Source organism: Mustela erminea, chromosome 5 (genome assembly GCF_009829155.1).
Source record: "Mustela erminea isolate mMusErm1 chromosome 5, mMusErm1.Pri, whole genome shotgun sequence".
Taxonomy (NCBI): Eukaryota; Metazoa; Chordata; class Mammalia; order Carnivora; family Mustelidae; genus Mustela; species Mustela erminea.
In genome coordinates this window covers 136,107,956-136,122,441 of record NC_045618.1, presented here as the reverse complement: position 1 = coordinate 136,122,441, position 14,486 = coordinate 136,107,956, and the positions used below count along the sequence as shown (strand labels likewise).

Here is a 14,486-nt window from a genome sequence, read left to right as displayed (position 1 = left end):
CTGCTTTCTGCTCTCCTCACGCCGGCTGGTTTGGGAAGGTCCTATTCAATGGGGATGAGAAACTATTATTTTAAAAAAGAAAAACGCACGGTAAATTTTATTTATGTGTTTATACAAAAACTTACACCAATCCAAGTCTTTAGCATGTAAGAAGTAAATCCATATTTGCAAAGCTGAATATACGAAAATACAAAAGCAGACGGAATTATCAAAAAGAAAACATTTTATTTGTATCACTAAATACAATTAGTCTCCCTGATTATAACCCATAATGCGTGTCACCTAAAATAGGATGGTCCGTACGGAGGCGAACAAACCCAGCCGGTCTCTGTGTATATGATTATACACTGAACCTCTGACTTCAGAAAAAGCAGAACTGAGCTTATTAAATTACTGTCTGCCTGTTTTAGAAACTCTTACCATTTGAAGGAAATGAGAGGAAGATTTAGGTAGCAGAGCACTTGTATAATAACTTAACGAGTTAAAAGCCTGTAGTGATGAAATAACCTTGTGCACCTTTCTCAGCGGTTTTAGGCGACTGGTCCTTCTGCAGATCCCAAGTCCAAAAAAAGACAACCAATCACTGAGGTGACTGGGCTCAGTTCATTTGCCATGGGGTTGGTCATGGTGCATTTCTGGTGTGTAAGTCAACAGAACGATCATGACCCAGAGGTGAAGCAAAGCCTGAAGAAAGAGCAAACAATTTATAGATTAACCAATACATCAATCTTCACCAAAGGCTCGCTGTGTCTACCCTGAGGGCGGGAACCACGTCTTATCTTTGCAGTCCTGAGGCTAGCACTGGGTCTGCAACCTTGCAAGCGCCTGGCTACCTGTTTACTGAATAAGTAATGAAGAAATAAACATGCAAACAGACGGGCGAAGTGCAAGGGAGGGTAACGGTTTTGAAACCTACACAATCCTCGGTTGAGAATGATCAGAGTTGTTAGCGCCCTCATAACACACACGGGTACACATAAATAACCCATCAGGGGATTATAACTCGGAGTAGAGGCCAGGATTGAAACTGCTAGATACACATGAAGTTGCTTGCAAAGGCTTTTTAGAACAGAGTCATGGTTGGCGTTTTGCAAAAGGGGTGAGCCGTGATTTGGTGAAGAGGAGACAGGAAGACATTCCTGATGGGAAGAATGTGTCAGGCTTCAGAGGCTGATTTAAGGTCTAACACAGGACCTACAGGGAGGACTTCCCCCAGCTCCCTCCTGGCAGCGCTGACAGCAGGACAGACACCTGGCGCAGGTGTTCCTTATCAGCCCCAACACCGGAATCCACCTGTGTGCTCCTATTCTAAATCCTTCTTGATGCTGTTCAATTTTTTTCTTTTCTTCTCTCCATCCCACAGTTTCTTAAAAACTTTTTATTCAAAGGAGTAATTCTTCCCTCTAGTGGATCACAGAGAAATTTCTACGTAAGCTTTTTCTTTTTCAGGAAGACTGCTTGTCTTAATTGAACTCAACTAGATGTCCTCACTCGGAACAGTTAGAGGGCTTTTTACGGTCAAAGGACACATGAAACAGTATTGCAAACCCTGGCGACCATTGTATTAGGGCTAAGAAACATGGAAGGATGAAAATCAACCTTGAGGTCCTTTCAGAATGCAAAGCTAAACACAGGAAAATAATCAAAGAAACTTTACATCGACATAAAAATGAAATCAACTGTTTTGCACCCCATTTTTGTCACTAGAGGGGCTCAGAAGTGGAGGTAACGAACTGCATTATAGGTCGTTTTACTGTAGGACAAGGCTTTGAGCAATTTATGTTTTAGACAGAGTGAACTGTAACTCTACCTGCATCCTTGAGAAAAAAAGTTTTCATGGCCAACAATGAGTTCTATTTTCTTTCAAAACTAATTGTTGGACTTTTACCCAAAATGATCAGCAACTGAAAAAAACGTGCTAAAAATCAAGTGTAGCGTTATTTTTTCAAATAAGTTTTTCAAATATACTTACCATATATATAATTACAAACACTCGTGCTATGGGGTATCTTCGGAGAAAAATTCCCAGGCGGATGCTGTGCCAACGGGGGGGGGGGGGGGGGGGAGGACACAGTTACACTCAAAGCACAAATTCCTGGGGCAACAGCTAATGATGCTTTTTAGGATTTCTTGGATAAATTATTAAGGTGACCACCGTAAAAGAAAAATCATTTTACGGTAGACTGTTAAGTGATTACTTGAAATAACCATACAGAATCATCACAGTAAACAAATACTTTCTCTATTCTTTGTGGCTTGATTTAAATACAGTCTAGTTCTCTTAAGTCTTCAGCTACAACTATAGGGGAAAACTCTCTAAATAATTCTTTTAGAGACCAAAGAAGTTACACGGAAGAGACAAGGCGAGCATCAACACATGCACAGGAGAAAGTCCGGCCGGCCAACACCCGCGCAGCTAACCCGAGGTCGGCGCACGGACACATGCTCCTTCCTTCCCTCCTTCCTCACTTCTTTCTTCCTTTCCTCTTTTTCTCCTTTTTCTTTTTTTCCCTTATTTATTTAAATTATTTTTATTAGCATATAATGCATTATTTGCCCCAGGGGTGCAGATCTGTGAATCATCAGGCTTACACATTGCACAGCACTCACCATAGCACATACCCTCCCCCAACACATGCTTCTAAAAGGCTTAGAACTACAGAAAGGCAACTAACCAATTAACTAAAGGAAATATGGGAAGAATATGAAGCCCAGCTCTTACTACTCCCACCTCTTTGCAACATTTTTCCCTGTCAAGATGGATACACCTACAAGGCAAATACACCTTTCTTCTAGGCCTTTCTGCTTCTTTCACTGCCATCAGCATGATGCCTTGTATCTAATTTGTCTAAAAATTATTACATATGTTGAATAAATAAAGAATTGAAATAAATGTGCTTAATAATCTGAATATAACGACTATGGCATCGTTGGCCCTATGGTCTCGAGAACCTTAGCAAATCATTCTCTTGATTTTGAACACCACAGCTCTATTCTTACACAAAAATGTAAGAGATTGCTCTATTTTGCAACAAGTCATTATAATTGTGTTTAATTATAAACACCAAGAGGCCAAAGAGTTTAATGGATTATTTAAACATGACATTTATCAAGGCAAACATACACCGTTAAAGCATTTTCTTTATAAGGTACATGTTTGCTAGTATAAAGAAGTTACAAATATACAAAAACATGTATACAGATGATATGTTGCTGATGTAATATATGTAAAGTATATGTTAACATGAATACTGTTCACTTAAACATAGTGGCATCTTTTATTCCCATCATATGATAAAGTAATGAAAAAAACATTTCAAAAGATGCATTTACATGACATGAACATTTTCTCAATGAACTTTAATACGAGTTTACTACAGAAAGAAGAGAAATGATCAGGGTTAATCATCTTCAGTAAAACACAGGCACTGGCCCACCACATGAAGCCATCTCATGAGATCAAAATACCGTGACAGGAAGCAGGGAAATATTGCTCTAAATTATCAGCTCTGCCTGAGGGGACTCACTGTGACTGAAGCCACCAGAAAAGAATACAAGAGCAGCTGACAATCCATCACTCAATCATTACTGCCCTTGCTTACCTAAACTGGTCAATTGAACTAGCAGCTTTTCGGACTTTTCCGTACATTCCTGCCAGATTTGTTTCTGTATCATTAAAAAGAACAGGAACATTTCGGAGCCGTGTGCCTGTTTAAGCAAGAAAATAGTGAATCAGTGTACAAATACCAAAAGCAATGTCCTAACAAAATTATAGTTGAATATATTACTGTATTAGAAATGAAAGAAATTCTCAAAGGCCAACTTTCTAAGCATTACACAAAGAAGGTAAAACCATAAAGACAGATAAATTTGATTATATAAAATATTTAAATTTCTATATCCATAAAAATAAAAATGTAAAAACTAAAACAATTATTTCCTCATGAAATTAGTAAAAACTGAAGTTTACAAATACCAAATGTTGCCAGGAGTCAATATTAATGAGCACTTTCTTCCTACGCTAGCAAGAGTGAGGCCAGACACCCTTTCTACAATGCTGATGACTCCCAGATTGGTATCCCCAGCCTGGACCACCAACTCCAGACTCATCTACTCATCTGTTTTGTTTCCATCTGGATGTCGAACAGCATCTCGAGCTCAGCATGGCCAAAACCACGATTCTGACTTTCTGCCCTCCCTGCCAACCTACTCACCCTGCCATTTTCCCCATCTGAGTACATCACAACATTGTTCCATCATCTCAGGCCAAAACCCTTGATTCCCTTCTCTTGAACTCCACATCCAACCTACCCACTCACCTTTACGATAACCCCCTCAAGATCTCACTCTGGTTTGAACTGCCACCCTCCCTCACACAGATTAATATGATGGTTCCTCTCTGGTTCCCCGCCTCCACTCAGCTCTCTGTAATCTACTCTGGACATAGCTGCCAGAGGCATCTTGCCAAAATGCAGTCAGTCACCCCTCTCAAAATTCTTCAAAGTTCTCTGAATTCCCCTTTGACTACTCTCCCCCCTCACTCAGTCTTCTCCAGCTGCACTGGCCTCCTTTCTGTTCCTACAACATGCCGGCATTGCTCCTACTTCTGGGCCTTTGCATCTGCTCTTCTCTTTGCCTGGAAACTCTTCCTGCAGACCTCCCTCTAGGCTACCATCGCCTTACCTCCTTTGGGACTTCAATAAAGTGCTTTAATTTGCCTTCTTTGGTATGTGTAATTACTAGTGAGACTGAACACTTTTCTAACCAAAAATACCATAATTTTCTTCTAGTTTTTCCAGGTTTTAATACTTGATTCTTCACTCTAACAGGGATTAATTTTGTGTGCAAATGAAATGAAGATTTAACTTTAAACAAATTCCCCCCAGCTCACCAGCTAGTCCAGAACCACAATGACTCACTGATTTCTGACAGATTATATTTAATTCTTATGTATTAATTAGGATCTTCTCCTGGGCTATTTTGTCACAGATTAGAATTTTTTTGTTTTTGTTTTTTAAAGTAAGCTCTAGGGGCCCCTGGGTGGCTCAGTCAGTTAAGTGTGTGACTCTTGATTTCAGCTCAGGTCATGATCTCATGGTTAGATCAAGCCCTGCATCGGGCTCCGCGCTCAGCAGGGAGCCTGCTGGAAATTCCCTTTCTTTCCCTCTCTCCCTCTTTCTCTCTCCCTCTAATAAATAAGTAAATCTTAAAAATAAATTGATTTATATGAAAAAGTTAAAAACCAATAAAATAGATAATATAAACATATACAGCAAAAAAAATCTGGAAGGAGATATTCCAAAATGTTATCTGAGGGGAATGGATTATTTGGATGATTTTAATATCCTTTTTTTGGAGATTTCTTTTCATAGTAACCATGTTATTAAAAAACAAACATGTAAAACAAGTTCCATATACACTATGGAGTATTATGCCTCCATCAGAAAGGACGAATACCCAACTTTTGTAGCAACATGGACGGGACTGGAAGAGATTAAGCTGAGTGAAATAAGTCAAGCAGAGAGAGTCAATTATCATATGGTTTCACTTATTTGTGGAACATAACAAATAGCATGGAGGACAAGGGGTGTTAGAGTGGAGAAGGGAGTTGGGGGAAATTGGAGGGGGAGGTGAACCATGAGAGACTATGGACTCTGAGAAGCAATCTGAGGGTTTCGAAGAGGGGGTGGGTGGGAGGTTGGGGGAACCAGGTGGTGGGTATTAGAGAGGGCACGGATTGCACGGAGCACTGGGTGTGGTGCAAAAACAATGAATACTGTTACGCTGAAAAAAAAAAAAACTTAAAAAAACTTTTATTTACTTTTTTAAAGGATTTTATTTATCTGACAGAGAGAGAGAGTGCACAAGTAGGGGGAATGGTAGAGGGAGAGGGAGAAGCAAGCTCCCTGCTAAGAAGGGAGCCCAACGTGGGGCTTGATCCCAGGACTCTGGATCATAACCTGAGCTGAAGGCAGATGCTTAGCTGACTGAGCCACCCAGGCGCCCCTTAAAAAAATTTTAGTTGAAAGCCTAAGAACTGAGAAATTCACTGAATGACTACTTTGTAGGCTTTATGAAGCTCTAAGATTAAAAACCAGATCTGCTGAAGCTTATACTGAAATCTTTAACATTCTTCTTGATTATTACTTTGGGAATCTACAGATTTCTCTATTGAAATTATAGAGCATGGATATACTTACAGGACTATTAACTTTAATATTCATAATTACAGACTGGAAGATTTTTACAGCAAATCTTCAAGTTTCCTGAAAACCCCTTACTGCCAAATTATCTACCTTGTCATCAATATCTTGTAGAATGTCTTATGTATTTCAACATGGTCACCGTTCCTCAAGTCTCCCTTCTCCAAGTCCCATACTAAGGAGCAGCATATTCATAGCCCACTGTCCTGTTTGCTAAAGATCATGTCAAACAGTGCCCGGCTCAGGCCTCACATCAGGGGAAAAGCAGTGCTTTGCTGGATGGACCTTCTTGTAAAAAAAAAAAAAAGGTCTTTCTGTAACTTCTCAAAGTCACGCCTCAATTAGCAAGGTTGGAAATAAAGGCAATGCAATGTTCTTTTGAAATTCCTTTTTTGTTACCTTCGCCATTGTCAACTCCAGACATATTAATAGAAGACCCACTGTTGCTACTTCCACTGGCGGAGTTCACCTGCTGCTCAAGGCGCTCCAGCTGGAAGACCAGAGAGTTCTTCTCTGTGCTAAGACTCTCCAGCATCGTCTGCTTCTGGATGAGAGTCTCTGTCAGCTGATGGAGTCGGTTTTCTAACTCAGACTGACTGCTGTTGCTCAAAGTTTTATTAGTAAGCTGAAAGGCAAAGTGTTCATAAAATTAGTACATAAAGTAAGTCTTACAACACAGAACCTACATTCCCACATGTAAAGTGTAGCATTATTCAATTTCTCAAAACTCACTATCTATGGAAGAGATTTTCAAATTGTGTTAATGGGCTGCAAAACCAATTTGGTGGGTCACAACCAGATTTTAAAATAGTAATGGCCAAGAATGGGACAGAGAGTACACAGCACATAGTATATGAGAGCATTGTTTTGTGAAACTTCTGTTTTAGTATTATACTTCTAAGTACATCTGAGTTATTGGGACACAAGGTATACTTTACTTCTCACTGTGGCGTCGTGATCAAAGACATCTGAAAGCATCGATCCAAAGGACAGTCTGAACTTCTCGGCTGGGAATCAAAACCCTCCATAACTCAGCAGCTGTGGTACAGTGCAAAGACTGCAAACTGAGGTTTTAGGTTTTCACCTCTGCTCTGCAATTTTCTAGCTGTCTGACATTAGACAAATTGCTACATCTCTCTGTACATGATATTTAGGGATACTATGACATTCTAGCGAGTATCAGTGTAGTGGTACAGCCCACTACACTTTTAATGTGCACTCCCCTGATGACGGATGATTTTGAGCACTTACTTATGTGCGTATTTGGTCACTCGTTTATGGGTTGTTGGTTTGTTTGGACAATATATGAAGATGCTGATCTCTTTTTAAAATTGTAAAAATCAACTTCCTGTTATGAGACAAAGAATTTCCTCTGTTCTACTTAGATCAAAAAAAAACCTTTTCGAGCTAACCCCCTAAGATTAATTCTTAATTAACAAAAACAGGACAGAATCTTAGGCTTAGGAAGCACTCAAAAAACATTTAATAAATACAGGAATGTTTAAGGATTAAACCAATTGGTGGTTTATGGTCCTTACTTTTGACTTTCTGCTAACAAGTCATGTTACCACTTGTAAGCACTTCACAAAAGTAGGTGAGGGAAGAATGGAACACTGAAATCAGATGCTCCTCTTAGAAAAACTAAAATATTTTAAAATAGTTTAAATCATGGACTGTTACAAAGTCTGACAACTTAAAAACTGAAATTATTTGCCTTTTTAATGTTCAAACTACATCATCAGCTAACTAAAAAGAGAAGAATCAATCTTTATGTAAATTATTTAAATGACCAATGAGCTCATTATTTATTAAGTCAATAAATATAAGGGATAAAAAACAAAATGAACATAAGGGAGAAAAGGAAACGCCAGAGTTACAGGGTAAGTGGATGCATGATTTTGTCATAGTTAATGATAAGTGCTGGTAAATCTGGGTGGTGGGCACATGTTATTTCCTAAATTTTATATTTTCAGAGTTTAAAAGAGGTCTTGGTGACTTTACAAAAGACCCATCAATTGTTAACAGGAAGGTATCACTGGATTTTTCGCAGGAAAGAGAAACAGTAATTATTAAACTGGCAGTCAGCACAACCACCACTGAAGTTACAAGATATGAAATTTTGGGGGTAAGTCCCGTGTCCTCGGATGGCTGTGGCTACAAGACACTTCCAGATGAAGAAGCCACAGAATAGAGCAAACACAGATTAAAATGGCTTTAGATGAAAATTCTGTATCAGACTGAAAAAAACATCTCATTGTTCCAACAGCAGAACGCCACTGAAAATATGAAAAAAGGTCTCTCTATATACTTTGAAAAAAAAAAATTAGTTTTGCGATGTTATCTTTTCCCAAGAAGTGAACAGTCATTCATACCTGATTCCTAAGTTTTTGAATTTCTTCTTCTCGATCTTTAATCCTGCTTTGCAAGGTGTTCTTTGTTCGATACAGATCTTCTTCTATGTAGTGGAATTCCTACAAAGTGAGACATGAATACACAGAAGCGAAATCAGTGCTCCCGATGTCATCCCCAGTATCTGAAACATTCCTGACACACAGGAGGCACTCAGCCAACGTGTGCCACATCTATGCGGAATGAACAAATGAGGGCCGTTGGAAGGGTCTGATGAACATGACTCCAGCAGGATGTATCAAGTCTTTCCATGGTCACAGGTCTCCACTTTTCTTGGGTAGATATGTAGGGATAGCCCCGCTGGATCACATAAGTGTTATGTCTAACTTACAGAGAAAGAACTCACCCAATTGTTTTCTGAACTGGTTTCAAAATCCGTGCGGCATTTTGCAGCCCCACGGCAATATGGGAGAGGCCCAGTTCTTCCACATCCTTCCCAACATTTGGTATTGTCAGTCTTGGTTAAGTGTAACTATTCACTAGGGACAACCTGGTATTGTGCTGTGGTTCCAATGTGCATTTCTTAACGGTGCTGAGCAGCTCTTCATGTGCTTATTTCTATCACGCAGTGTTAGAACCTATTTTGTTCTATCATGGATAAACGAGGAAAAAAGAAAGACCTCTGATTCACTAACAACTACACAAATGCGCTGCTGGTTTGTACAATGGATATGATGAGTCGGTGTCAGTTGGAATTTAAGAGCACAGCGCATGTCAGGGAAGAAAGAACAATTAGCTAAGAATCTTCAAAAGCATTATGCTTAACTGCAGACGAAATAAGTAAAGGGAGCCGTATGAAGAAGTAGAGACAAGACAGGATCAAACTGCTAGACTCCTTGAGAACATCTAGTTCAACCTGCTCACTTCCCAGATGAAAGAAACGGAGATATGTGAGAGCAGAGAAGATGAGGCAGTAATTAGGAAATGAGAACTGCAATTTATGCGGAGGTCTGCATGATTTCATTTAAAGCTCTAGGCTAGCACAAAATTTAAGGTTGAAATTACTTAAAATTAATAAAGAGCGCTAGAGGACTATTTAATCCCAAGATTAAGCACTTGCACCTAGAACATCTGATGATTAAATAAATAGCCTAGAGCTACATTCAGCTGCACTCGCTTCTGCTGGACTCTATCATTTTAAAAACAGGCCCCGGCAGTGGATGTGGGAAGACCATCTGCCATAATAAAATGAAAATTATCTCACTAACCATCAAGAACATCAAATTTTTGCCTTTCAATATATAATAGCTCCTTGAATAAATTAAAATGCAATTTCTGAAGGGACAATTTTATAACTAAATTATCTAGGGCAGCCTATGATGTACTCTGCAGGTGGCTACTCGGTCATTTTTCTTACCACTCAGGAAACAGATACAAGTGGGACCTTTGTAATAAAAACAAACATTTCTCATAATAGAACCCATTTCAGAAATGATAAATCCTAAGAAAAAAGATCTAAAGAATATAAACACACAAAGCTGAAAATGTTGTTTAAGTGAGGCACTGATCATTCTAACAACAGTTTTCTGCAAAATGAAGAGAAAACAGATTTTACTGTGAGGGTAAAATCATGTATACTAAGTGTCTTACAGTGTCGTTATTCAGTAAGTTATAAATGTTACTAACATTAGATATAAATCTTGATCTGAAAATGTGGATGTAAGCATATTTAACTGTTTTAATAAGGAAACTATTATGTAAGTATACTAAGAAAAATAAGTTGGGGAGCAGACAACTGCTAACTGAACAAAGAAATGTAATTTTAAACATGATTTGTGAGAACAGTCTATAAATATTTCTTCTCAAATAGAAAGATCAAATTACCACACTAATGTTGTACTTATATTTCTATTAGATAATATTACTGTTGTTCTTAGAAAGTACAAATGTAGTAAAATGTGAATATCAACGGATGTTTTTAAGTCTTCCATACATACACACTGCGACAAGGAGATATAATAAAACACAGACAAGGTAGCAGCAAGAAGTCTGGGACAGGCCTTCCGGGTTCTAGTCTATTCTCTGGTTTACTGTGTGAGATTAGGCAAGTCCCATAACCATTCTGTGGGTCTTTTTCTTCCCTGTGAATTAAACAGTGAGGGGGTGGGTGGTAACAAGACAGTAGAGGACTAGAAGGTCCCCTTTACCATCGCCACTCCATACCCGTTCTGCAAGAACTTCAGTAAGTTGCTTCACCAGAGTCTCCTCAGAGAACCGCCAGCAAAGCGTCTTCCTTGGTAACTGTCCAACTAAAATCCTTACCTGCAGGGCGCCTGGGAGGCTCAGTCGGTTAAGCATCTGATCATGGTCCCCGCTTCCTGAGATGGAGCCCCATGCTGGGCTCCCTGCTCAGTGGGGAGTCTGCTTCTCCCTCGGCCCCTCTCCCCACTCACGCTCTCTCACTGGGGTGCATGCTCGCTCTCTTAAAAGTAAATAAATAAAACCTTTAAAAACAAACAAACAAACAGACAGACAAACAGGATCGCTACCTGCTTCTGTCGCTCTAGTTCGGCCTCCAGCTCCTGTTTCGAGGCTTTCTGCCCAGCTATTTGGTCTTGCAGCTCCTGTAACTGTTCTCTTGCTGATTCTGCTTCGCTAACCTGCTGTGCCTCCACATCCTGAAACGACGAGCCGCACATGTGAGAGCAGTAATCAACTGTTCATTTCGGCATCTTTCAAGTACTCCCGCTGTGCCATGAACTGGGCTCAGGAGGCACTGGAGGGATGGGGACAAGTGAGACATGGTCTCCGCCCGAAGGGGGTACACAGGCAGACACATCACTGTACGCCACAGCCCACAGTGAGAGCAACGGACGGACCCTAGAGCCGCCACAGCGCGGGAAGCCCGGGGCTGGATGAGGATGTCAGCAGCCGCTGGACAGTACAGCTCTCACCAAAAGCTAACAATTTCCAAAGGAACAGAAACATAACATCCGTAAGATGGCCCCTGGACTTGCAGGTTATAGTTTGTACGCGTGGGCGTCCAGTAGCAATGGAACTTCTCTCTCATCTCGCCTGAGGTTAGCCTTTTTTTTCATTGTTTAGCTTTATTACCATTATCTGTTCTTTCATCTTTCTCTATTTCTTACTTCTTCACTTAGCGTCATTATTCCCACCTTCTTCAAAGGTGGTCTTCAAACTCAAAAACCACCTTCTAGATTTCCTGTGGAATCTACTAGTGGCAAAGAACATGACTCTAGGTTTTTATAGTTACCCCCTGTACAGGTTAACCAAGCATCTGTCCATACAGTGCTACAAGAGATTAAAATCAGCATCTTAATTTGCTTGTTATCTTTTGGCACAGTCTTTTTATATTCATCTATGCAAACTCTGGCACTTCAGGTACTGTTTGAAAGAACTGGGGATTAATGACACACCCACATAAGAACACCAGCGTGCTGCTCTAGTTACACAGCCTCGTGGATTTAGAGGAAAGCAGCAAGAAGTACAATTATTTCCCCCTCTCCTTGAGTTTTTGGGGTTCGTAGCAGGTACTCTAATCTTTGTCATCAAGTTGACTTAAACAGATGAACTCTTGAGAGGCAGATAGTATGAGCAGTGGGTAGTAACACATATTCTGGAAAAAACAAAACAAAACACGTGTTCTGGAATCAGAGAGACTATGGTTCTAACCCTGTTATTTTACTAGTTATAAAAAGCGACTTTCCTTCTCTGTGACTGAATTTCTTCAAACTGTAAAATGAGAATATACCATCTCCCTTGGGGGATTACAGCAGGGAATCAATGGACGGCGGATGCTGAGAGGTTAGTGCAATGCCTGTCCAGAAAGTTCTTAGCTATTACAGGCATTAACAATTCTCCCATTTTGCTAGATATACCATAATCCTTACTGTAGATTTTCTCAACTTCTTGAGAAATGCTCAATGTCCTCAATGACACTGGGGTAAGGATATTAAATAAAATGAGTCATATTGTTTATAATCTCACCCAAATACAAATATAATAAATAAGACAAGATATAAACAGGATTAGCATGTACTCAGTTTCTAGGTTCACAGGACTGAAGTCTTTGGAATTCAAAATTAATTAAGGGAAAAAAAAAATCCAGCCATACAGACTATAAGGATAAGCCTTGATCAGCTCTTGTACTCTGCCAATAAGAAGTCCAGAAATGACACTAGCTGCTATTTGTTGAGGGCCTGATGCGTGTCAGGAATAATGCTTGGCCCTCTGACACGTACCTTTATCCACAGGAGAACCTGTGTTTATCTCCACTTTATGGATGAGAAAACTCATAAAGGCTCCATGAGATGAAGCGTCTCGTGCATGTAACAGATCTACTAAGTGCCAAAGACGGGACACCTCTATCCAAATCTGGTATTCAAGCCCACACTCTAGGTAAGAAACCGTGGCCTTACAACGTCCACACTTTCCTCTTGTAGGTCCCACCCATCTTATGAACCAATAATTTGCTGAGTTAATGCATGGATGAATATTCTTTGCAAAATGTTTTTCTTTTGAAGAAGGCTTATCAGCCCACACCTTGTCCTCCCTCCTCAGAGGCTCCTCCTATAATATTTATGTCAGAGGCTCCATGTTTAATCAAAACAAAAGGTCCAACTTACTTTTGGATTAAAAACAGCAATTACCCATAAACTACAAATCATAAAATTTCTCGTGAAACTATAATTAAGGGACTGTCCCTGTGTCCATTCCAGTATCAGAAAATGTCCCAGTTTTATAGACAAGCCCAGATCTCAATTGTTTTTTAACCACTAGATTGTCAGATCGATAAATCTGAAGACTCTGTCTGGATCCTTGTAACCCCGAGCCCACAAGATGCCTGGCATATGATGCGCATAAGGTTAGAATCTAACGATCTCATCTAGTTACCTCTGTGTGTTATTCCCAGACCTCACTGTCCCTCGATGGACAGGAAACCGATCGCCTTAGATGCATTACTACGCGGCGACCACTATTCCCACACCAGTTCCACACACCCTCTCACTAACACACTGCTCCCAAAATACAGACCACCGCTGCTCACCTGCAGATCGCTGGGGTCAGCGGCTGTCCGTGCCGCGGAGCCGTACTCGATCTTACCTGCAATTCGGCTCTCAGCTGATGTATCTGGCCCATCAGCTTCTGTATTTCCTCCTTCTGCATCTCCTTTTCGTGCCGAAGTTCTTCCAGCTCCATGCTGTTAGCAGTACTGCTGTCGAGGCCTTCAAATCCAGATCCTTCCTTTAAGCTGTTAATCAATTTTTCTTTTGACTATTATAAAAAAAGAAGTATCTTTAAGCAAAACAGACATTAGCTTGTATACGGAATACCATCAGTATTACACCAACTAAGTCACTACGGAAATAGTCCAATTAAGTTCTCCACCAAAGAAAGCCCACATTGAGATAAGAACTCAGCAGGGCCTTGCTGTACACCGTCCTTGGATTTTAGTCCCCAGGACCATGCTACTGTTGAAAACTTGTCATTAACAAGATTTCCCTCGTACTTTCTTCTCATCCCTTCTTGTGCTTTTTATCTCCATCACATGCTACTCAGCAAATATTTACAGAGCACCTACAATGGGTCTGGCACTCTGTTCAGAGTCCCATGCAATGCAGAGGTCTCTCATTTGGGATGGTACCCTCTGCCTTACAAACTAAAAAGGAAGTTACAAGTGTCCAGTAGAAGGCAATAAAAAGTTGAGAGGTGTATCTGTTAAGAGTACTTGCAGGGTTCCAAGGAGAAACCACTTACTGGGGAAGAGAAGGCTTTACTTGAAAGCAGCAGTTACGCTGATCCTGAAAAATGGCTGGATTTTATTTTTTTATTACCTTTTTATTTATTTTATTTTATTTTATTTATTTTATTTTTTTTAAAGATTTTATTTATTTGACAGATAGAGATCAGAAG

General features: G+C 40.0%; 1 protein-coding gene across 1 annotated transcript in view; it reads right to left on the bottom strand.

Moving 5' to 3' along the window:
* Positions 1 to 205: 205 nt before the first annotated feature.
* Positions 206 to 14,486, bottom strand: part of GOLGA5 (golgin A5) — a 31,691-nt gene continuing 17,410 nt past the window's right edge. Inside the window, exons 7-13 of the mRNA XM_032345094.1 lie at positions 13,677 to 13,847; positions 11,102 to 11,230; positions 8,576 to 8,674; positions 6,603 to 6,828; positions 3,603 to 3,708; positions 1,973 to 2,036; positions 206 to 684 (exon numbers count right to left, since the gene is read on the bottom strand). Coding sequence (XP_032200985.1) covers positions 604 to 684; positions 1,973 to 2,036; positions 3,603 to 3,708; positions 6,603 to 6,828; positions 8,576 to 8,674; positions 11,102 to 11,230; positions 13,677 to 13,847 — 876 coding nt within the window. The 3' untranslated portion in view covers positions 206 to 603. The remainder of the gene's footprint in view (positions 685 to 1,972; positions 2,037 to 3,602; positions 3,709 to 6,602; positions 6,829 to 8,575; positions 8,675 to 11,101; positions 11,231 to 13,676; positions 13,848 to 14,486) is intronic.